The following is a 23,485-nucleotide window of genomic DNA, read 5'->3' as shown; positions in this document are numbered from 1 at the left end:
TGTGGTATTTTACATTTTCCCCTGCGAATGACAAACTGCACAGAAAATAATACACAGCGCGTCCCTTGCTTCCCTATCCAAGTTGACAGATGTGTTTTCCAACATGAAGCTTCAAATGCTTTCTCTTAAGACACTTACATCTCTCCTTATAAAACAAAAACAAGGTTAAAACTGACCTGCTGAGTTGCACTGTGTGCTCCATTCTTTGGCAGTTCTTGCACCTGAAAGATTACAGTGAATGTTTATATACCAACTTAATGCAGAAAGCCAGAAGTCTATTTGAAAACTAAATCTTTTGAATTTAAGTTTGTGGACCAGAAATCACTTTTTACTGCATCAAAAGCTTAAACTTACCTTCTCCATGTTCTGTGAGTTAAGAATTGTCATAGCATTACTGCAAGGTTTAAAGAAAGTCAGGAGATAAGAACAGTGTGATTTCAGTAATTCATGCTGAGTTTGTTGAAAATACTTCGGTGTGAAAGACTAAATACAGATTCAGATCTAAAAAAAATTTACTCTTTTCCAGTGAGTGCAAAAAGCCTTTATTCTCTTAACAACTTTTGTTGCATTCTTACTGATTGGTCAGGAATATTTCAAGTAAGAACAACAGCATCTCTATTCAAGAAGTTTCAGTGCTCACGCTTGTTCTTGGTACAGTCAGAGGAGACTGCAGATTTTTATGAGCAGAAAAATCTCACAGAGGCTTAGTGCATTCCATTAATGATATCGTTCAGGGACTGACACGCAAGGTAGTTGTATTTCAACAGGACTTCAGGAAGAAGTGTTTGTAATGGTATCACCCCTTAGTGAAAGGTGGTTTGTGCTTTTGAGTGTGATCTTAAAAGGCATTTTATTAACATTTTAGGTAACAACTCTATTTAGCAAGATGAGGCAAGGAGTTACACTTTAGTTGTATTGTGCTAATCTTGTGGAATTTAATGCATTCATTTCTGGCAAATAACTTCACACTAATACAAGCTTTATCACTTGAAGGAAGTTAACTCTTTCCTACATTTAGTATCTATCCATTTAAGAATACATGCAAATTGTGTTTTATGGTGTTACAGCAAAATGTGCAAGAGTGAATAATCTCTATCATCAGGTGCCCAGAACACGTAGTTTCATCATTTACAACTTTATTGGTGGGGAATACATCCATTATGCCATCTTCCACAATAATTCCCTGTATATTCAAGAATATCTGTTCAGACTAGTATTTTCCTCATACAACAGCTTCATGTTACCAGATGCGCCACAGTCAAAGTGTTAAAAAGTAATTACATACACAAAGAGACAACTAAAGTGCAGTGCCTGTGGGATATATATTTTTTATTTATGTTACTGCAGAAAGAGATTACTAGAAGATTTCTTCTGCATGAAGATGAACAAAGGTATTTTCATTAAGCTTCAGATGCTGCCCACTGCATTGCTTTAAATAAAAATGCTTACTTTCTATCAGACACAGCAAAGTAGTAAGCAAACTTAGAACACATTCCTTTAATATATCAAAATGTGTCCAAGGCAGTATTATTAATATTATACCACAGTTCCCAGCAACATCAAGCTTCATAAAGGAGGTGATAGGGAAACTTCATCCAGTTAATTAAGTGCTCTTCTTTTCTTCACCCAGTAAGTTCACTGTTGCTTTCTTGGCTGCAGGAAAATAAAAGCTAAATTTAATCTTTGAGGCCTACAGACTAAGTGACTTATTTGGTGTTATTAAGCTGCACAAAAAATAATATTTCCTTTTACGTTACAAAAGAAACATCACAAAAGAAAATCATGTCTTTTGTATATACATAGACACAGACATAGTATTAACCTGATCATATAAGGATTTTTATAAAAAAAATAAACCACAAGCAAGAAACAGCACAGTAAACAGCACAGACTGACTTAAAACTACAGTATCAGTAAAAGAGAGCTGCTCACAGTGTTTAGGACATACAGGTTTACAGCAAGAAACATACTACCAAGCTGATGAAATAGGGCTGGAATAACATATGTGTGTGTGTCTGTGTGCACACATGTGTACATGCATATGTCTATGCATGAGTTCTTAAAAAAAAAAATGTATGTACATGGAAATCTTCACATGTAAAAACAGGAAAAAGAAAGAGTAATTGATGGACTGAGGACAGAAAATCCCAGGTGCAACATGGAAGAACATGGTTTAAGATACCTGTCTAACAATAATGATTCAAGAAGGGTCATGCAGCAAAATTTCCAAATGTAGTTAAGAAAGGCAGACTATTTAAATATCAACAGGAAAACTGCTTAAGCTGGTAAGAGGAAATGAGACTGCATGCATTGTTTGGGTCAAAGGAGGCTTAAGGTGCTTTGAAATATAAATAAATCTCCTTTCAAATGAAATTTATTTTAGCTACTTGATAAATTTCCATCCATTATTCATAAAACTTTCATCAGACATTTTAGAGTACAACGGTCCACTATAGAATGCAAAGAAATAAAAGCAAAAATTAAGCAATCTACAGGCTGTGATAGGTTTTTATTTGGATAGAATAAATGTTAAATAATTTCTTTGAGTGGGGTCAGAATCCTTTATCTCCAGAGGAAGGAAAAGTACAAAAACTTGTAGATGGGAAAACTTCATTTCACATGTAGCTCCTTATTGGAGTTAAAGGATTTGCTTTACGACTGTACTACCAGGTATTTGAGACAGTATTTCAGGAGATACAAGAACACACTGAAACAGTAACTGTATTTATGGAAGGTATCTTCTGAGTATGTTCATACTGATATCTATGCTGGGAAGACACGCGAACTAATTAGCTGTTTCTTCCACTCATTCTAGTGTAACTGCCCTCCTAGAAAGTAAGATCCACTGCAATTCTCTTTTCCTGGCATTGTCACCTGAACCATTGTAATTTATGTAGTCATCTTGCTTTCCCCCCCCCGAATGACAAACACTAACTGTAATATTACAGTTGCCCAGGGAAGTTCTTCCTACATGATGTGATTAGTGAATGGTCTTTTCCTCACCTTCTTTAGTGATGGTATCTGCAGTCTCTGCAGCCTTGTCTTTCAGGTCCTGAACAACGCTGTCAAGCTGAGCTTCGTGCTTCAGGAAGAAAGGCCGGATAATTCGATGATAGAGGAACTCTGCCCCATTAGAAGGGCTTGGAGCCATGCACCACAACAGGAAGCCACACTACAAGGAACGAGAACATCTGCGTAAGTACGAGAAACGAGTAGGAGACAAAGTATAGCATGCCTTCCTAACTGCCACAGACCTGAGCATGTTCAGAACTGTACACCACCCCCTTCGTTTTGTAACAGTCACAGCCCAGTAAGCACGCACATCAGTATAGTTACATACAGTGAATCTTTATATGGCAATAATTTAATGGATACTAATAAGATGAAGGAGGAGGGCTGTAGCCATAAAGCTAATCTGGTAACAGGTGTATCAAGACTGCATGTACCTTTGGGTTTTTTTGTTTTTAAAGGCAGAAGTATAAAACCTGATTAGACAAAACATTAGTCCCTCCATCTACTTCTAAACTATGTGGCACAGGCCTGACTGAAGCTTACCACTTAAATCCAGCCAAAGCATAGCCCTGTCCTCTCTGCCTTCCTGCTTTGAAAATGCAGCAGAGGAAAGAATGGGATTGTGTACATCCCAGAGCTAAAGTGACAAGGAAGAAAGACATATCCAAGCTACACATACTGCACAGCAAGGGTAATGCTTTTGGATTGCAGTTTAGGTACAGCTTTTACAGCACAATCTGCTCTCTGGGAGGAGAGGAAAAAGAACAAGAAAAAAAAAGGACACCCCAGTGTGGGGGGTAGTATTTCTGCACCTTACAAAGGGGAGCTTTAAGAAAAACAGCTATTACATGTATTACTAAGATACATCTTTACTACTGAAGCACCTTTATTTGGCTTCAGTTCACTGTCATACACAAGACAAATAACTAAGCAAAAGAAGATCAAAACATTTGAAGGACAGCAAGCACCATAACTAAGTTTGCTTCAGCTCTGAAAGTATATATAAAAAGGTTTTACAGGATGAAACTGCAACAAAATTAAGCAAATTCTCAGCAACTGTACAATTCTTTCCAGACACTAATACTACTGTGTTACTCAGTGTCAAAAACCTCTCCAGAAAATAAAAGGCAGAATAGCTTTTCACAGACCACCTTTTCTTAAAACACAATACAAAACCACCCCAGCCTCAGCCAGTGTGCTTGTTTTGATATTAGACATGATCAAATGTTTGAGGATTTCCACAAATTTTTGGGAGGGAGAAAATACAACAACAAAACCTCAGCTCTTCCTTCTGAAAGAAAAAAAACCCAAACCATCACACAACTAAGTTAGGCACAAAAAATAAAATCATTTAAACTACAATAAAACCATATGCAACTTAAAGTCTGCACTTAAATACAGCAGCACTTATTTAAATAGGTTAGATTTCAGAAGTTTTCCAGCTTTCACAGCAGGATCTACAGCAGCTGAAGAGATGTTTCAATGCATGTGCGAGAGTTCCTGAAAGTAATTTAAAAATACATCGGTCTTACTTATTTATGAGGTCTCCAGTACACTCCATAGCACAAAAGCATTTCCCAGAAACTAGCTCAGTCACAATACCCTTTCAGAATTCCACTGTACCTAGCCAGACATTTCTTTCTCCTCCACGACCCCCCCTACATTTCTTTCTCCTCCATGCCCCCACCCCCCCCGCCTCTTGTGACTTCCCACTGTAAAACTGCAAAGACTGAACCACATCCAAATATTTGTTTTGGTATCACATAGGAAACTCCTAAATAACAATTTGACCATTACAAGGTGATTTAAGTGAAGAGGGGTTATTTTAAAAGAAAGGTTCTGATTCAAGTTTAACAAAAAGGAGGGGGGAAAAAGAATTTTCAATTATGAAAACCACAGTCCTCTTCAGGCAAGCATTCCAAATATTTTGGAATACCTGTTCTTTCTCAGAACAGGGATATTGAGATTTAATGTTCTGTAGGTTCTGTTCTTCACCCCTGTGAAATTATGGCTTTGTCTTCACTGCAGTGCACACCACAGTAAAACTGATCCCCCTGATGCATATCAGTTGAAGAAAACGCATAGTGTTCTTGGGAGGAGATTGCTACTCCCTTTTTCTTTAGGGCTACTTTTCATCCCCCTCGCCTCAAAGAAAATCAGTTATGATACACTTGGAGCTAGAGAGGTACCTTGACAGGCTGTCAGTCCTTTCAAAAGGATCACTGATTCCTGGGGATAACAACCGCCTTCTACAGAAAGTTTTGCCAAACCGATTTACCATCCTTTTAGGTCAGTTTTAAGCTTTCTTCTTTAAACTATTTGGTTGTGGTGTCAAAGCAGAATGACAAAAAGGGGTGGCTGCCCAGAAGACACAGCAGTGTTTTTCAAAGTAGACTGTCTACCAGTGAGAATGCCCACCAGGATCATTTCAATGAATTAAAAGAAATAATTCAACATGCAATAAAATTTGGCACCAGTAAGTAGCAACTGACACAGTATCATTAAGCATGGTCAGAGAAAACGAAGCCAAAAAGTGCTGGAATATCAATTTTCAAAAGCTTCTATTATTTGAAACTTACCATAACAGAAAGAATAAATGATACTATCTTATGTTGTTATCTTTCATTAAAACCTGAGAAGTGTATTGATTTTATTTCCTGTTAAAGAATACTTGGCCAATTACTGATAGTTATTCTACTTGTCCCAATATACAAAGATGTTACTTAGTTCTCCTTTGTTTTAGGAAATCCCTCAGCTCGAAGTCCAGCTTCCTCTGAAACTGAAAAACTCTGAAATTGCCCTTTTCTTGCCAAAGAACAAAATAAGTAATTTTGATTTTTACAGCTTTGTCCCAGTCTAGTCAAGAAAAAAAAAAATCTATGTTCAAATACCTATTACTTTTGAAATATACTGAAATGGATGTATATACATCTTCTAGAGGACACATAACAGTGTTGCCAATCTCAGTCTTCTCAAAGCTCGAGAATGTCAGACTGCTAACTTGGTTTATTTTACCCTTGCCTCTAGCAAATGGAACCAACTGACTGTTAAAAATGAAAGTGGTTTGTAAAAATGTCCCAAAAGCTCAGAGTGACAAAACTGTTAATGGCAACCCCCCCACACCAACTATATCATTCTTGTGACCCTCCAGACCAGCCAAAGGAGGGAATGCAATTCATGCAACAGAGTGACTTCCTCAGGCAGACACCTGAGCTCGGTCTAACCCACCTGGATCTGGTGCCAGCAGCTATTCTCGCCCTGGCAGCAGGAAACTGAATACAACTGGGTTTGCCACTACAGCAGAGGAAGTAATTGCAGATGAGAAACACAGCAAGCACACCCACAGCCAGTTCCAGGCTCCTACAGACAGGAGACTACCAAAACCCAAGACACACCTCACAGGACCATGAATACAAACACGCTCCTAGTAGACAACTGCAGTCATTAAATCAAGGTGTTAATTTTAATGTAAGTGAAGTAGCTCTTTAGCTGAAATCAGTAATTGCATGGGGTGCATGGGTGAGAGGAGGGAATCTCTTGTCTTGAAGCAGAGTCGGACTGCCACGCTTGGCACATTGCTACACTCAAAATGACAACTCCTCCTGCCTCGTTTGACTGAGTGCCTTGGAGCAGCAGTTTGCTTAATGTACCCAGTGTGATGTGTCTGCTAGGAATTCTGTTCAGAAATAGTACCCTAATATTTCAAGACAGGACTGTCAGTAGACTCAGGAGTCTCCTCTCCTTCCCACTACCAACAATACTCCTAGGATGATAACCTCTGCTATTTTCACTGGCTATTTAATACCTGAATGCCAAAGGAATCTTAAAATAATTAACAGAAGTATTGAACATCAGATTACATAAACATGAAATCATGAGCTGCGTGCACGCCTTGTGCTTCAGGGAAAACAAGAAGATAAATTGAAAATAGACATTATAAAAAAAAACAAAAAACAAAAAACACAAGACCCAAGAATTCTCACATTTTCAATTGGATAACAAAAGTATATGCAAATACCGTAATGTATTCAAAGCAATTCCTGAACATGCCTTTCTCCCACATATAAAAACACCTGCTGTGCTGAAAACTTTATGGTGACAGAGCCTAGGCTGTCAACTTGGGGGAATACAGGAGCAGCTATAATCAGCGTCTTAGTCCTGCACATCGAGGTATACATAAATACTGAGCAGCTAAAACTCGAGTCTAGAGCAGAAGCTACAAGCTGCATCAAATAAATGTGAATATGTAAATTTAGTACATTTAGAAAATGAAAGCAAGCTTGAAATTTGCATGAATGATGTATGTGGGCTTCTATTTCGTAACATCATAAAAGAGACATGGGAGACATCACAAACTACACTACAAGAGGTTTTAGTCATGGATGGACTAAGCTGCCTGCTTCCTCCTTTTCCGCACATGGAGTAACTTCCACCCAATCAGCAATGCTGATTCTCAGCCCACACCTTCTGTCTGCCTTTGTGTAACAAAGTAAACCTCTCCTATTACCCACCACTGAGAGTAAATACTTGATTTCTATGCTCCCTAAGCAGCTACTGTAGAAAACTGTGTATTTACCATAATTGCCTGTGTTTGCTTTGCTCAAATGAGGAAAGTACCTTTCTGTTGATGCCACAACTACATCTGTGTAGCACTTCCGACACTGTATTATCACAGCCATCTGTGGCTGGTCTTTCATTTGCTAGGTCAACCTGAATTTCAGTTGCACGCTCTTCAGAAAGAACACTGTGCTAGCATGAAGAAATCTTTACCGCATCTTTTACCTCCAAGAAGTTAGAAAAGAAGCTCTGAAAACACACTATGTGAGGAGTTCAGACCTGTGAGTATACATCACTGGGTAAAGTAATAATGCTGTTAAACTATACGGTAAAGTCAGGGTTGTGAAATAACTGCATAAATGGTGAACAAACTCTTCCAGTGCCATAAGCAATGCTTTTGGATCCTATTCAGATCAGATGGAACTTGCATTTTGATCACTATTTGCTTTGTTCTTAATATATTTAAACACTAAAACTTTCACACGTGTTACCCAAACGAAGCTTCAAAATTTGCAGATTCTTCTTAAAAACTCTGCAAAGCCACTAAACTTAACATGGGAAACGTATTTTTGGTTTTGATTAAGGGAAGAAAATAAGGAGAGAGTGGACAATTAACTTCGTGGCACAGGCCAGAATATTTTTAGTTTGAAGCAGTAAAGTTAATTATGTGCTTTTTCTTAGGGAGCTAGGGAAATAAGTATCCAAATGATTGCACAGTTGATGGCTGTTAATGATTCAAAAGGAACAATGCAGAAGTGTAACTGAGCTGTCCAACTTAATTTTTGTCTCTAAAATACAGCATTTCCTGCAAAAAGCACTTGGCAACATCAGACCTTACCTTTAAAATTTTAAATGACCCCACCACAATAGCTAGCAAGCAAATCCTTTGAAGAACTTTGGTGGAGCTAAACCAGGCTAACAAAGCAAAAGAGAAGGAATAGAACAGCCCTCTGAAACAGAAAACGGGTAACAGCTCTTTAAGCTAAACAACTGACACTCCAGCAAGCTAGAATGTTTTCTACCTAACAGCATACACAGTAATTGGCTATCTCCTAGAATAATTTAACATGTTAAAGCTGATTGTCAATATAGTCGCATCTTAGTTGACAAACAACGATTGGAACACATTAAGCAAACCACTGTTGGCAGTCACACCACACTAACAAATGCACATTAGCAACAAACTCCTCCCATAGTTGCCTTTTCCTTTCAGGAAAGTAGGCTTAATTAAAAACAAAGTATATGACTCAAACTGTTCTTATGCTGCAGTTTCCTTCTCTGCTCCCAGTAACACAGATGTTCATACTTCCTTTTGCTGCCTTTGTGATTTTACTCTCTACTTTCACTAATGCACTTAATGCAAAAATAGTGCCACTCTGTAGGGTTTACCATGTGCTGTCATTTTGCCCAAATTTACCTAACACCAAGACAAAGAACTGTCTTTCCATGGTACAACTACATCATGTCCTTTTTCCTAAAACATGGCAGACCTTTCCCTGCCACCCATCCCAACTTCTCCTCTTGCCTCACAAAACCATCAGCCATAAACAGATCAGTTTCATAGTGCCCCATTAGATGTACCCAGCATTTACAAGTAAGGTGTGACCCAGGAATGATTCCAAGGAAATCTGTTGTCATCTATTCATTCTTGAAGACATTATATCAGTTATATCAAAGGTCTCATTTTAGGAGAGGGTTCACATGAACTAACATACCTTTAGCATGTAGTAGAAAGGGAACCAGGAGAGAAAGATATCAGAGAAGAATTCCACTATGCTGAAAACACCATACACGACCCAGTAAGTCAGCCACTGTGTGTCATCATCTTTGTTGGGACTTTCAATGGCCTTGATTCTGCAAGGAAAACAAGACAAGTGAGCACAATAGTAGCATCAGTTTCATCTATAATGGTGAAGTTTATATGACTCTGATTTTTTGTTACATGTGAATCCTCATAATTTCATTACTCTACGTGCTCTGCAGAAGACAACTAAGTAGTATCCATCATACAGACAATGTGACCAAGACCTTTGAATGGCAAAGCTTTTCCCTAAATGTCAGACTTCAAAAAGGAAAAGTTACTCAAACTATTTCTAGGTCTGTGATTACAAAAAAAAACCAACAAAAAAACAACCCCAAACAAAAAACATGAGCATCCTGACCTGGTTCATGAGACAGTTCATGGGACAGGGAAGAAAGGGGATAATCTTTGGCCAGTTCTGGTTCTGGATGCACTGCGGTAATCCTGTCCAGAAGACTACAGTACATCGAAGCACTAGTGATCCATGTAACAGTTAACCTGAGTCAGCCCAGCCTATGCTGTGTGTGCTGTACCAATTCTGTGGGCACAGGATAAACGCAGCAAGCTCACTGAAACAGAGGACCACAGGCAGCTCCCACCAAGTGCCAGCGATTACACCACCTGCAAGGTCCTGGTTGTGTCTAACAGTGAACATCCTTCCCTCTTTGACAGTAGGAACGATGAATAAGAGTTGTTTGAAAGAAAAATCCTAGAATAGCTTCCATTATCAAAATGGGGTAACCCTGTCTACAGATGACGTCTGCAGTATGCTGTGTGTGGAACAGAGGCCCATTCAGTGCTGCACAAGTTGAAGATCACGGCATCTATGGGGATATAAGATTGCCTATACTGTTATCTGTTTCTTTAGAATGTTCGCTCTAATAAACAGTATTTAAAATGAAACTTCACAGAATCTCAGTGCCTTTCTCACTGGGACGATACCAGACCAGCACCTCCTGGTGCAAACAGCATCTAGATAAAATTTTTAAATCTAGTTCAGGATTTTGAAGTGAACCTCAAATATCTTTACTCATAATGTATATGTGCTATATTCCTCTCTGAAAAGGTAAACTGTAAGATTTGCTCAAACTATGAACAAGCACTTGGTCTACAGAAGCAGAGGAGATCCAATACCCCCCACCCCATACAGTGAGGACTATGTATCTGCATTGCCAGCTGCTTTGCACCAGAAATCCATTCCTACAGGACCTGCAAATTTGATGTAGACTACGGTATTAAGAACAGAGTGGAACAACCTCTAGTGAAATCTTAGGCCTCCTGCATAATGACCAACTGGGTTTTTGTTCTCCAACTACTAGGATAATGCGGTTCAAGTTCATACAGTTCTAAAAATAGAAGTTGAAAGAACGATGCACATGTGCTTCCTTCAGAAGAAGTACTCAAGTGGAGACTCTGGACTTGCTAAGTTTCAGATTAGCCCTTGTAAGAAAGTTTAGAAGGAAATGCTAGCAACTGTAAGCCCGACAATGTGAAGCTTAAGAGTATTAAAAAGCATTTGTCCTCTCTACTCATTGCCATAGGATTAAAATCTGCAAACTCAACTGAATGAATTTAGTTTTAATTCTTTATAAATTATTCTTTTAGTATTAGCTAAACAGTTGCTGAAGCAGGATCTGTGGGATATATCAAAGGTACAAAATTTTCTTTTAGTCCATAAAAAAGATTGAGTTAGGGAGGTTTACAAAATAGCAATCAGATACATGGCTGGCTGTAAGTCCATTTCCTTGTTTGTGAATTGAGAAACCCTTTGGATGCCGTCACTTCCTAGTTCCGTAAAGCAAGGGTGGTGGTGGGGGAGGGAATCAATCATGTGATATGCCTTATGTTTTAGCAAAAGCACTTGCAAACCCACCACACACAGACAGAATTGACACAACTACTGGACTGAATTACTTTGAAATGCAATAGGAGGATCTGATACTTTACGCTTTATTTCCATTAGTTTGTGGCTGGCCTGCAGCGTCCTGCAATGGGAAAAGCAACAGCCCTTGCCATACCCCATCACGCGCAGTAAGGTGCTGCTACTGAGGTACTGCATCACCACAACCGGACTGGAAGAACAGGCTTTCCACAGGCGGACAGCAGCAGGCCTGCTCACTGCTGCTCCCTAACACCGCCCCGTTAGGGAACAGTAGTCCAGGCAGTGCTCAAGGGCAGCACCAACCTCAGCTGCTCCTGCCCTCCCACTATAAACCGCACCTCTTCTTTGCCCACATCTCCCAGACATTCTGTCAGGGGCCCTACAAAAAAAGCCCCACACAACACAGGAAGTAAGGGAGAGGGCTCCTGACTTCGGTGTGGAACCGTGCTTTTGGAGGGAAAGAAAATGTACAAGTAGGGAAGTTAGAGCCGTGGACAAACAGAGAAGGGAACCATCTGCAACTTCTCTCAGCATTAAGAAAAACATGATGTAGGGGTTCATTGTGTGAATGTCTCTGCTTCTGCTGACAACCTCCCCATTAGAGGCACAGAGGAGAAAGCTTATTTTACCACAATAAGCATGGTAGCTTGGCATTTCATGCTTTGCAGTGAAACCACTAACTATCTTGCTGTTATCCAGTCACCATCTGAAGCCATCCATGGATTTAAGGAAGCATCGTTTAATTTAACATTATTAAAGTATCTGAGTAGTCACAAAAATCAGCTTTCATTAAAAACCTTAGAATTTCCAATTTTGTAGCAAAGGGCAGATGGCCTATCACTGTGTTAATGAGACATGCTCAACTATCTTTCCTCCTGTAACAACGGATGGCCTTTGAGTTCCTGAATGCCGTGCCATGGACGCGCTCCCTTTGAACGTTCACCATCTGCTCCTGTAGTTCCTTAAGGTGACAGCTAAGGGGGACACATGAAGAACAAGACACTTTCACGGTCAGACAGTCACAAGCAGCTGTACTACAGGTAGTCAAAAACCCATCTGATTTAACCAGCTCATGTGCAGCATTAAATCCATGTGGCTTTTTCTTGCACACTGTAGGGACAGCACATTTCCCCTCCTTCTACAATCATCTGATCTAGTCAGGCACCACGGACGAGCTCAGGTGGCAGGCACCTACCATCACACCCATTCAGCTAACAGCCACGTCAGCCCTGAAAGAAGGACACAAACAGCATCTGTTAGCAATGACTTCAGTCCTGGTCCCATTTAGTGGGAGGGAAGAAAGAAAAAAGCAGGATACAGCAGGGCCATCAGTGAATGAAAGTTTTTACTGAAGTCATGGAAAGGCAAGTATTTTATAAATATTCTGCTTCTGAATAAGAAATATGTCCCTCAGCTGAGACTGGCAGTGAAAATCCAGTCTAACATGTCCCTGCTAAATAAAAGGTCAAAAGTTATCGCTACCCTTTGCTACTTACTATTTCAATAGTAACTCACAGAAAATACTCCTTATCCAAGAACTAGTAAGTACAGCAAGTTATGTAGAGTATCTGAATGGACTGGGGTTTCATCCATTTATAACTACACTCTTTCCGACATAAGAATCCCACCCTAATTAGACTTATTCTTTCAAGTTATTCTGTAAGTTATTAGGTATTATCCTGGTGTAATGCTTTGCACAAATTAAACTTCAGAGATATATCATACACATTATTTCAAGCCAAGAACTTTTTGTTCTTCATGTTAAGTCATAAACAATCAGTCTGATACACAAAACACAATCTCCATCAATAAGTGAAAAGATACAGATTAAGAGGCGCTGGCAGTACAGCCAACTTTAGGATAGTCTTCTTGCAATGGTTATTTTTATCTTGCAAGAGCGAGTAAGTCAGTGTCATGAGCACGTAACATTAGGATTTCCTAACAAAGGTGCATCCAAAGCCTACAGTTTCAAATTTAGAAAGCGATACTGTCAGGTTTTTCTTAAGTTTTCTCATAGTGATTTGACTAAGTTCCATGTTAGCACAAGTAGTAACTACACACCACAAAGAATTTTATATGGTGCTTACACGCTAACTGTACAGGACTTCATAAATAAAATGTCAAACAACTACTTACTACTGTAGCTCTGCACATCGGAGGTAAGAGCAGTCACCAGGAACACCTTCAGTAGACTGGATGGTAAATACCACAGCTCAGTTATTTTTAAAACAGATGCCTGTCCAGCAGTGAAAATAGCCTACTGTGGGCTAGAACTGCAACTAGTGCACACAGATGCGAAGCCAAGTAAACCCCTCATTTTTAGCCAGATCTGTTCCCCAACAACCCTGCTAGCTGGTGATGCCAATGGGGAAGCACAGAGGCTGCCATGCTCTCCAGCAGCCCACGGCTTCTATCAGCTATGTAGCTACAGTGCCAGAGCACCAGCTTTATTTTTACTGTGTGCATCCTAGAATCAGTTAAAACTAAACTCTAGATCGTGGATACTTTACCCTGTTACCTGACAGTAACAGATACTGGTCTAATTTCAGTAAGCTGCTGAACTGAGCTCTTTCATTTAAAGCATCAGACTCATTTCAACAAAAAAAAAATCTGCTCTCATCCAAGAAGAGACTGTTACACACTCCTGAATTAGCTCTGGCATAACAAATCATTGTTAGAGTTAATTCACACATACAGTACTTACAGCATGAGTATATTATAAGTACACCACACATGAGTTTGGGGTGGGTTGGATTTTTTCAGCTGAGTCCAGATGTGGAAGCCAGAAATAAAGAACGAAATGCCAAATTTTATTGCTCTAGTCTGTCCCTCTTAGCCAACTTTTTTTCCCTCCATTTAACTTTAAAATAAAAACCCCACACTGAAATTACCTGCACTTCTACAGCTTATACTTACTGGTCTGCTCCAGCTCTTTACAGCAGGTTGTGGTGATTAAAAAATAATTTACTTCTGGCAGCTATCCAGACACCCCTATGGGATCAACACTCCACTGCACCACAGACGTCCTTTGGTGCCTACCTCTCATCCTCCTTTTAGACTTGTCTTGGCAGGCTGCCTCTGTGACATCTTGCATCATTTTGGTGAAGCAAGTACCTCCATTCGTGTATTTGCCTTATCATTTTGTCTTCTACATTTTCATCCATCAGTTAAAAGCTTCTGCCTTCCATCTTTCTTCCTCCACACTGACTCCAAGAACAGAGCTGTGCATTTCGCATACTGAAAACATCTTCCTCCCAAATGCACTTACACAACTGCCGCAGCGTAAATCTACCATCTCCCATCTCTCAAAATTTTGTATCCAGAAGATGGCAGCAAACAGACTCATGAAGGATAGCAAGCGGGGTGACCGTCCACGCAAGGAGAGATGCTGTTAGAGGACAACAAACAACATGACAGTAGTACAAAAGGTGCTAACTTTTTTTTTTTTTTTCAGAGGGATTGGAGACTGAGGCCACAAAAGGAGCACATATCATTCTGCCCACCAGTGAAGCGAGTCCTACAGACTACATGTTAACTCCTGCAAAAAAAGAGGCAATCCTCTAATTTCACTGCTCTCTTCTTATTCTTGGCTCACTCTTCTGGAACAAGTATTGTAGGGCCACACAGTGAGTCAGTTTCCAGTTCTGACTCAGATTAAAACCAGCTTCCCCAAACATAGGCGGGCTTTTTTTGCTGGGATTAACATGCATCAGTGCCTCAGTCCAGCCTGCCAAACCATTTGGTTACTCCTTGTTCTGCCACACAGGCTGGACGATGCAGGTAGTGCTATGCAGCAGGAGCTCCAGCAAGCTTCAGCTCTCCAGTCACAAAGAAGCCATCCACACAGTCTCTCTGGAAAGGGGAGCTCCTCCACTTCCACCCTTAACACGGGCGAGGAAAGTCACTATGGCCTTCAGCAGGGCTCACTCGTGTATGCAAGTCTCAAGCTAAGCATCACCAGCTCCACTGCTGGCTGTAGTCGTCCACATTAGCACTCAGACCAGTACCGCTACACGGCCTGCTGGAGTCTAAAAGCCCTGCTTTGGAAACATCTGATCCCAGTTTATATTACCGAAGTCTTTCAGGTTGTCTTTTCTGATGGTATTTACAAGAAAGAGAAGCGGCATGCAGTAAGGGAGCTTCAGGAAAAGCCACATTTTACGCGCCCAGTGCAGACACGCCGCATCCCACCAGAGGCAGCCACTTGCTGAAGATCCACAACACTGTGCTTCTCTACTTGTGACAGCCAATTTTGTTAGAAGGGAAAAAAACATTTCACACACTTTGGTTACCTCTCCACAGGTGTTACTGTTTAGGGTGCAGGCACAGTGACCAAACAGTACAGTTGTGACCAAATGGAGAACTGGAATTCTGCTAAATGCTTACAACAATACAGAAAGAATGAAAGTTAGTTTTGCTGTCAACCTGTGCTGCACTGTGGAGACTATAGTTCAAGTGTAATTTTGTTACAGCTCTACTACTGTTTTTCAGTTCTGTTCACTGTGATATTCCAGAAAGAATTACAGTATGGCTTTAATTTATACAAATGTATAATAAAGCATGAAATCATGGTGCAACATTTCCGCACTTGGCTGTTTGTAAAATGTTGCTGTTCTGAGGTACTCACTATGTAAGGAGTTTCTAAACAAGGAAGAAAATCCTACAGTTTTAATTAATGGATGCAATTTAAAAATTGACCCATCAGTGAGTGGGGAAGGGATTCAAGTTTTAGGCTGAGGACTAACTTCTGGGTTGAGTCTGGTTTGCAGAGACTTTTATGAGTACAGTGCTAGTTGCTAAGCTGTGTAGCAACAAAATTCTGTAATTCTTTTTAAAAGATTCAAAGTTTTACCTAGTGTTCACATAACCTCACATGAAAGTTTGCATCTCTTTTCCTAACAGCTGAAGACAGCCTCGTTACCCTCATCCAAAAATTGTGTATCTTGCTCATTGTATGTGTAATGAAAAGTACACTTACTTCCTTTTGGGAGAGTAAGATGTTGCCAGCTCTCCTGTGTCAAATAGTCTCATAGGTGTGAAGACTGATTTTCAAATGTAACTTGAGTACTTCATCACAGCAAAACAAACAGGAAAACAGGAAAAGCAACTAATGATAATCCATAATTTTTTTAATCTCACTTCCTGACTCCAGCTCACTTTTTCAGCATTTAGGATTAGCAATGCCTCACAAAGTTTTAGAAGCGTTGTGACTAACCAGGAGGAAGGGTAGTTTAAAACTATATTCCAGCAAACCCCACTGATGTAAGTCTAACTATTGCTGTAATATCCGTAGGCCTACATCATCCTAGTTGCTAGAGATCAATACAGTAGCAGAGAGGAGTGAACGCAAGGTGCAGTACTGCAGTGCATCGTGGCCAAGAAGGTCTGGTAAAATGCCTTATTTTATGCCTCCAACACATCTGCAGTCCCTAAAAACAGTATCTACATCAATTATAAACTGGAGATCTTTCAGTGAATTTAAATCAGATCGTGGACCCACCCATACATGAAATACCTTATCTTTTTAACCTAAAATTAAGACATAGAAGATAAACTCAGATTTTCCTACAATTACCATAACAGTTTCTCTTGCACCTAACCACTTGCTATTTCTAGAAAGAAAAGCACATCATTTGCCCAACCAACAGATAAAATGGCTTTTATTGTAAACATGGCACTCTACGACCTAAAAGACAAAAAGCAAGTACATTTGGAGGAAGTGATGTGGCAGAACATATACAAAAAAAGTCAAAATACCTTTGAAGACACATGAAAAGAGCATCAGCTGGGAGATGAAACAGCATTTAAGCGCAGACAGATTTGGAAACTTTCCACTTATATGTGTTCTGAGTGTTGTGAATCTGGTTAGATACCCCAGCTCTCTCAAATCACTTTTATAAAGCAGCAGCACAGCATTACTTGTGAACATTAGTGCATCATGCAGCCTTTTCCATGAAGGGAAAGAGAAAGCATTCTCCTCAAAACTTGTTAACAGAAAGCAAATTTACTGTCACAGCTCTCAACAAATACAGGAACAATTTTACATTTTCTAAATAAATGTGACCAAAGAAAAGCACTGTTCCTGTTTTAGAGGTATGGAAGAGGCAAAGGAGACTAGCTAAAGACACCATGACAATAAATAAAATTAAGACTTAAATTGCATGTTTATACTTCCACAATCAATCTAGATTGTTTCCGGTCTGTAAAATGCCATGAGCCGCATTTACATAGTAAAAAAAGCTAAACTGAAGTAACAGCATAAAATTAGCCAAAGAGAGACATACAGGCATGATTGTACTATATTGCTTTTCCCTCTGGAAGACACCTGTAATAGGTTCAGATGTTATACTGCCCAAAGCTATTTTCATCTTTGCAATTTTTAAACCAAACATGACAGCACTTTTGAAATTTCCAATCCTTTGCACGCATTTCTTAGTCATCAGAGGCTCTCTTCCTGCTTGCACTCTAATCTTTTTTAAGCAGTTAACCACTCCTGGCTATGGTGGAACTACATTTAAACAGGCTAGCTCTGGAAAGTTTAGAGAAGCAGTGAAAATACTGGTAATGTTATTTACATACAGCCAACACTCACTTCTTCCATTTATTAGTCTGAATTATTGCCTACTGCAGTTAAAGTTTATTAGAAGTACAAGAAGTTCCTTCTGCCATCTGTGGTAAACTTTTCACTGCTTTTCAAACACAAAAGCCTCCAAACAAGTATTTGATTTCAACTTAAAATCAATTATTCTATTTCATCACACAGCATTTAATATGAATTTTAGAGAATAAGACTAGGGTTTTATGACAAACTTCAATCCAGATTGTCTGACTTACCAGGAAACAGCCAGATAGCATTTACTTGCAAAACTACTGCTTAATTTTTGCCTACATTAAGAGCCTTGGGTGCACCCTTGCTGATGACATGGCATAAAAGGCTTGCATTTTTGGCAAGATTTTTGTGTCACTAAACTTCTCTCTTTCTCACTAAACTCCTCCGTGTATAAAACCACTAAGACTTACACAAAGCAAAATTGAAGGCGAATGTGAACAAGGGAGAAGGGAAACAGCTGCACCCACCTGAAAACGTAACAGGCATTACCTAGAGAGAAGCCCCCTCCACTCAAGTTGGCTTTGAGCCTTGACCGAGGCCAGCACCACTGTGATGTGAAAGAAGGCAGCCGCACAACTGCAGCTGTACCACACCAACAGCCAGGCAGCACCACCTGCTAGGTCTAACCCTGCGGCTACAGCCTCCAGCGCTTTTCCAACTGAAATTGACACCTGCTGCACAACACAGGCTGACAATGAATATAGGGAACGATGTAAACAAAAGAAAATAAACCGCACAACTATACAGGGCCTGACAGGCAGATACATGCACATTCATAAACTGTCCTGGTTTCATGTGTGAACAACCCAAAATATGAGCTGAGCATCTTTCTCCAGGTTTGGGGTTTTTTCCAGTATATCCCCTTTCAGGCAAGCACAGAGATGAACAGTAACTACCACGACTAAAATAACCCTGAACTAAAATCCAAATAAAACAGATTTGGAACATGCCTAATGGGTCACTCACTGGGTAGCCTATTTGCCATTTTAAACTACTGTAACAGGAGGCGATTCCCCTTGCAGAATACAAACATCTGTCCCACTCCTTCATGGGTGTCTTTACTGCTAACAGAAGACTGACCCAGCACTTCATTGGTTTTCACTTTAAACAATTCAGTCACTGACAATGCAGAAATGATACACTGATCCACTTCACAACAGAAATAAGATAACTGGGGAACAGTAAGCTGCTTTTTCTCTTTCAGTACCTGAGGCATTTCATGCCCGTATCCATTGCTGAAACACCTACATAAACATCAAACTAATACCCCGCACAATACGTTTCATTTACAGCTCCTGACCTCTTCCACAAGCCGCAGCTTTTACAGCAAAAGCCATAGAGAGTGTTTGCAGCTGATGGAAATAGCTGAAAACTGTTTTCTACCCAATGCTAGGAAGCAAATCCTGCTGTTAGTTCACATAGCAAGCTCTTCAGCTGTCTCTTCAAAGGGGAGAGACCAAACAGAAGAAAGGCATAACCAATACACCCTGGATGAGTGTTCTTTATCCTTTGGGTCTTTATGCTTCATAAGCATAGGGGACAGCACTCAGCAGCACCCTAACTGCAGTACAGGATCCAGAGCAGCAAAAATGAAAGCAGGCATCATTCCAGTAATTCAGCTTTATCTTCTCACAGCTTAGTCCTGCACTGGGATAGAGATCCTACAATAGATAACAGAGAGTCTCATGGTAGCACCAAGAGAAAAAAAAAACCCCATATGGTAGAAGAAGGGCAATCACCAAAGAGGATTCTTGCAGTTTTCCATGGTCAGGAAACCCACACTTGACTCCAGACTGAAAGCAATCTCAGGAGATAGAACTGACATCCCGGTGTGTTACTGTCACACTGACCTCACAACACTGTCCGGGCTAGCAAGGGTAGTAACTGCTTACCCTGAACTCACACACCTCACTTCCGAGAAAAGGGAAACTGAATGGGACCATGAAAACATGTGCAGTAGAGCATTTCCTCCCGCATCTCCTCTGCGCCCACACTGCTGGGTCTGCAGGCTTGCAGGCAGAGCCACACATGGAAAAATGCTAAGCACCAGCTCTGTAACTTGGGAAGGAAGGGGAGGGGATTGAGCCCACCTGTGCGCTCTCTTCAGGATGCTTCATGAGCTGGAACCTGCCTGCTGGCTGCCACTGGAAGACACTGGCATGCAGCACATCACATGCATTTTCAATTTGATTTGTGCCCAAGATTACAATTCGTTATGCTGCAGCATTAAAAGGACAGCTAAAGGGAAAGCATTAACTGAACATGAACTGGAAAAAGCAGAACTCGCATTGTATTCATGTGCATGTTATTCGTCACACTTTTTTGGTTAAGTAAAGTTTGTAGCCAAGGACAATGGCATATGCACTCATTACTAAAAACACACCAACACCCAAAGAAAAATCAAAACAGCTCACAGTACTAACATCCAGGAACTAAGTTTTCAGATTAAGATACATCTGAAACCACTTCCAAACATGAAAAGGGGCAGAAACTCCACGAAAAGATTGGGGAAAAAAATTATTCCAGATTTGGAAGAATAAAAATAGCAAAACCTGACTATTCGTACTCGTTTTGTGACTGTCTTACCTGCACAGTTCTAAAAGCTTTTATTATGAAATTATTCATCATAGTTACGTAACAGCAGATTTAAAAAATAATCCCAAAATCAGTTTTAAAACAAATATAAAAAATTAAATAGGATTCTACAAAGTAATTACATAAAAGTCAGACACATAAAATTACACAAACATAATTCCTACACAACTATTTTAAGGTTCTAAAGCTCTGTTGGCTGGTATTTTCACTTCGAGATTTTAATTAAAAAAATCCTTTAACTAACCTTTTCACTAAAAATTACCTTACAGAAAATAATACCCAAGCTTCTCCAGAGTTCTTGACATATAATCTCCTAAATTAGTGCTCAATGGAAACGGCATTTAGAAAAGCATCGCTTACTTTTAAGCATCACAACCGTAAGTTGTTTCACCAGAGTCTAAAACTAAGTCAATCTCCCACATCCCTGAAAAAACCACGAGAGAAGGAACCCATTTTGTACTGCCCAGGAGCTAATCACAGACGATGTGTTTTTTAAAGTTGCTGACTGTATTTAAAGCAGAGTTACGTAAAACGCAGGCACCGTGTTTCAGCAATATAGCTGTACAGCTGGGACAGGCTCCCGCTTTTATGAACGCACGGAAGGTCTTATTCAGCACATTTGTGAAGTCTGGTGAACGTCTTGTGAACATACTCCACCGTGGTTTCACCTAACCGGAATCCATTTTGGTACAGTAAACAATATCATGCCTACGGAAGATACCAGATACTCTGAAACACAAGACATCTTGTGGGGGCTTTCGCTTGGAAAGCGTTTAAGTCTTCTGGAGCCAAGAGGAGCTACCGCGGCGTCCCTTCCACCTTCCCACCAGCGCAGCGGGTTCGCAGGGAAAGCGCCCCTCAAGGCGCCTCCCGCCGCCCCGCACGGCGCCCCCTGCGCCCCCTCCGCCCCGGGGGCCGGTGTCCCCCCGCACGGCAGGTAAGGCTCGACCGGCCCCGCTTCCACCGGAGGTGACAGAGCTGGGAACCCCGACGCGACACTAACCCGCTGCAGGCACCGGCCCCCCAGCCTGGGACCCCGCCAGCACCCCCCGCCGCCCTCGGCCACGCCGCCCTGGCCAGGCAGAGGAACCTCGTCCCCCCCGCGCCGCGCTCAGGGGAGGGGGCGGGCGGGAAACGCCTTCAGGGGCGTGGGCCCCTACCGCCGCCGTGACAGCGCGGACCCGCGACTCTGCGACAGCGGTCCCTCCCCCGCGGGTACCACACGCGACCGCCGCGGTATGAGGGGCGTTAGTCGCGACACTCACGAGACGTAGGCGGGGTAGCCGAAGCCGATGATGTTGCAGAGCAGGGACGCGCCGTAGCCCACCACCAGGTACACGGCCACCGCCCCGACGACGGCTGCGCGGGGAGAGAGCACAGTCGTTAGCGCGGCGACCGCTCGCCCGGCGCTGGCGGGGGACGTGCCCGCGCCCCCCGGGCGGCCCCCGGCGCAGGACGAGGAGCGGCGGGAAGGGCGCGGCCGCCGCCCCGGGCCGCTCCGCCGCCGCCCTCCAGGCCCCGCCGCGGGGCGCCCCTCGGCCCCCCGCGCCTGAGGGGACCCGGCGGCGGCGGCAGCTCACCGGTGGCGATGTAGGTGCGGTTGACGCCGGTCTTGCTCTCGATCCGCTCGAGCACGGCGGTCATGCAGTTCTTCTCGTGCAGGAACCGGTCAAACCTCTGCCTCATCGCCGCAGCCATGGTGAGGGCGCCGGCCGTTCAGGCTCCGCAGCCCCGGCCCCGCGGCGGCCGAGCAGGAGGCTCCGCCTCTGGCACCGCCCGCCCGCCACGGCAGCGGCCGGAGGCGGCACCGCGCCCGGCACCGCCACCACCCATGCCTGGCGGGGAGCGGCGAGGCGGGGGCGGGGGCGCGGCGTCGCTGCGCCGCGGAGGCGGCGGCAAGCAGCGGGGAGCCATCTTCCGCCGGCCCTCGGGGCTGCGCCCGCGCCGCGAAATGGAGGTCGGGCGCCGCCTGCGGGCTAGGGCCCCCCCACCCCTTGCCTGTGAGGGGCCGCGGACAGCGGAGCTGCGGCGCAGGGGGCGGCAATGAGCCTCCCGCGGCCTCCCGCCGGGCCGCTCCCCGCCGCGGCGCCGCCGCCGTAACCTCCTCGGCCATCCGTGCGAGGGAAGCGCTCCGTGGGTGCAGTGATCCCCTGGGTAATGAAGCTGAGGGCCCACACACAGCCAGCTCCAGTCCCCTAAAACTGCTCAAAAGGCTTTTTTTTAAAAAAAAAGACAGGCATGTGTAACCACTGCTTTCAGATGTGACAAGCAAAAGGCAGAAAGGGATGCTTAGGAATTGGCATGTAGAAGAAAGGTTTTGGCCACATCGTTGTGAAAATTATTTACTTTAAAAAAGAAACAGGAAGAAAACCTGTCTATAGTGAAAAACAAGATTGAAGAACAGAGGGTGTGAGTTAAATCCTTACAGTTCGCAAAACGCCTGGGGAGAAGGAACTGACACTATAAACATGTCAAGCTGGGGCACAACAAGGTAAGCTCAAGACAACCACATGAGACTAAACAGAAAATTACTGGAACTGTATGTGAACTGTCCATTAGCATACTAAAAGATCCACGCTCCAGCAAAAAGGTCCCCTCCCAACAAAGCTTCCCCCCCCCAGCACAGAACATGGGCAGTGTAAAACATGGTACCTTTAAATGGAGACAAACCTTCTAAGAACCCATGAGAATTAAGTATGGCTAAACCTCATTATAAACAATTCTTCAAGGTGTATGAGGTGTATGCAAAGTTTGCTGTCTGTGAAGAGGCTGTGAGCTTTGTAGATTTCCCACCTAGCACCCATCTCTGTGCAGACATGCAGTATTTCAGCTCTGTGTGTGGATCAGCTCTTGCACACCAGGGTGAAGAACCCACATTTGGTATAACAATTGCATGGCTACCCAAAAGGTCTGTGACTAGACCGAGGACAGCAGCTCCTAGCTGTAACTGTGCCCTAGAATTTATGGTGTGCACAATGTGCTTGCCAACTAAATATAATTTATTGGCTATGACGTGTCCTGGAAACTG

General features: G+C 42.3%; 1 protein-coding gene across 1 annotated transcript; it reads right to left on the bottom strand.

Moving 5' to 3' along the window:
• Positions 1-1,314: 1,314 nt before the first annotated feature.
• On the bottom strand, positions 1,315-22,262 carry REEP5 (receptor accessory protein 5). The gene is made up of 5 exons (XM_040580274.1): positions 22,038-22,262; positions 21,723-21,816; positions 9,285-9,423; positions 3,004-3,172; positions 1,315-1,653 (listed from the first exon to the last, which is right to left on the bottom strand). The coding sequence occupies exons 1-5, from the start codon at positions 22,153-22,155 to the stop codon at positions 1,604-1,606; spliced, it is 570 nt and encodes a 189-aa protein (XP_040436208.1). The 5' UTR covers positions 22,156-22,262; the 3' UTR covers positions 1,315-1,603.
• Positions 22,263-23,485: the final 1,223 nt, after the last annotated feature.

This window comes from Falco naumanni, chromosome Z (assembly GCF_017639655.2).
Source record: "Falco naumanni isolate bFalNau1 chromosome Z, bFalNau1.pat, whole genome shotgun sequence".
Lineage (NCBI taxonomy): Eukaryota > Metazoa > Chordata > Aves > Falconiformes > Falconidae > Falco > Falco naumanni.
This window is presented reverse-complemented; position numbering and strand designations above follow the sequence as displayed.

Coding starts and splice junctions, on each gene's coding strand:
- REEP5 (XM_040580274.1), bottom strand. CDS start 22,155: ATGGCTGCGGCGATGAGGCAGAGGTTTGACCGGTTCCTGCACGAGAAG. Junction 9,424..21,722: donor GGCTACCCCGCCTACGTCTC/GTGAGTGTCGCG, acceptor TTTTCCTTGCAG/AATCAAGGCCATTGAAAGTC. Junction 3,173..9,284: donor CTTTCTACTACATGCTAAAG/GTATGTTAGTTC, acceptor CGTTCCTTGTAG/TGTGGCTTCCTGTTGTGGTG.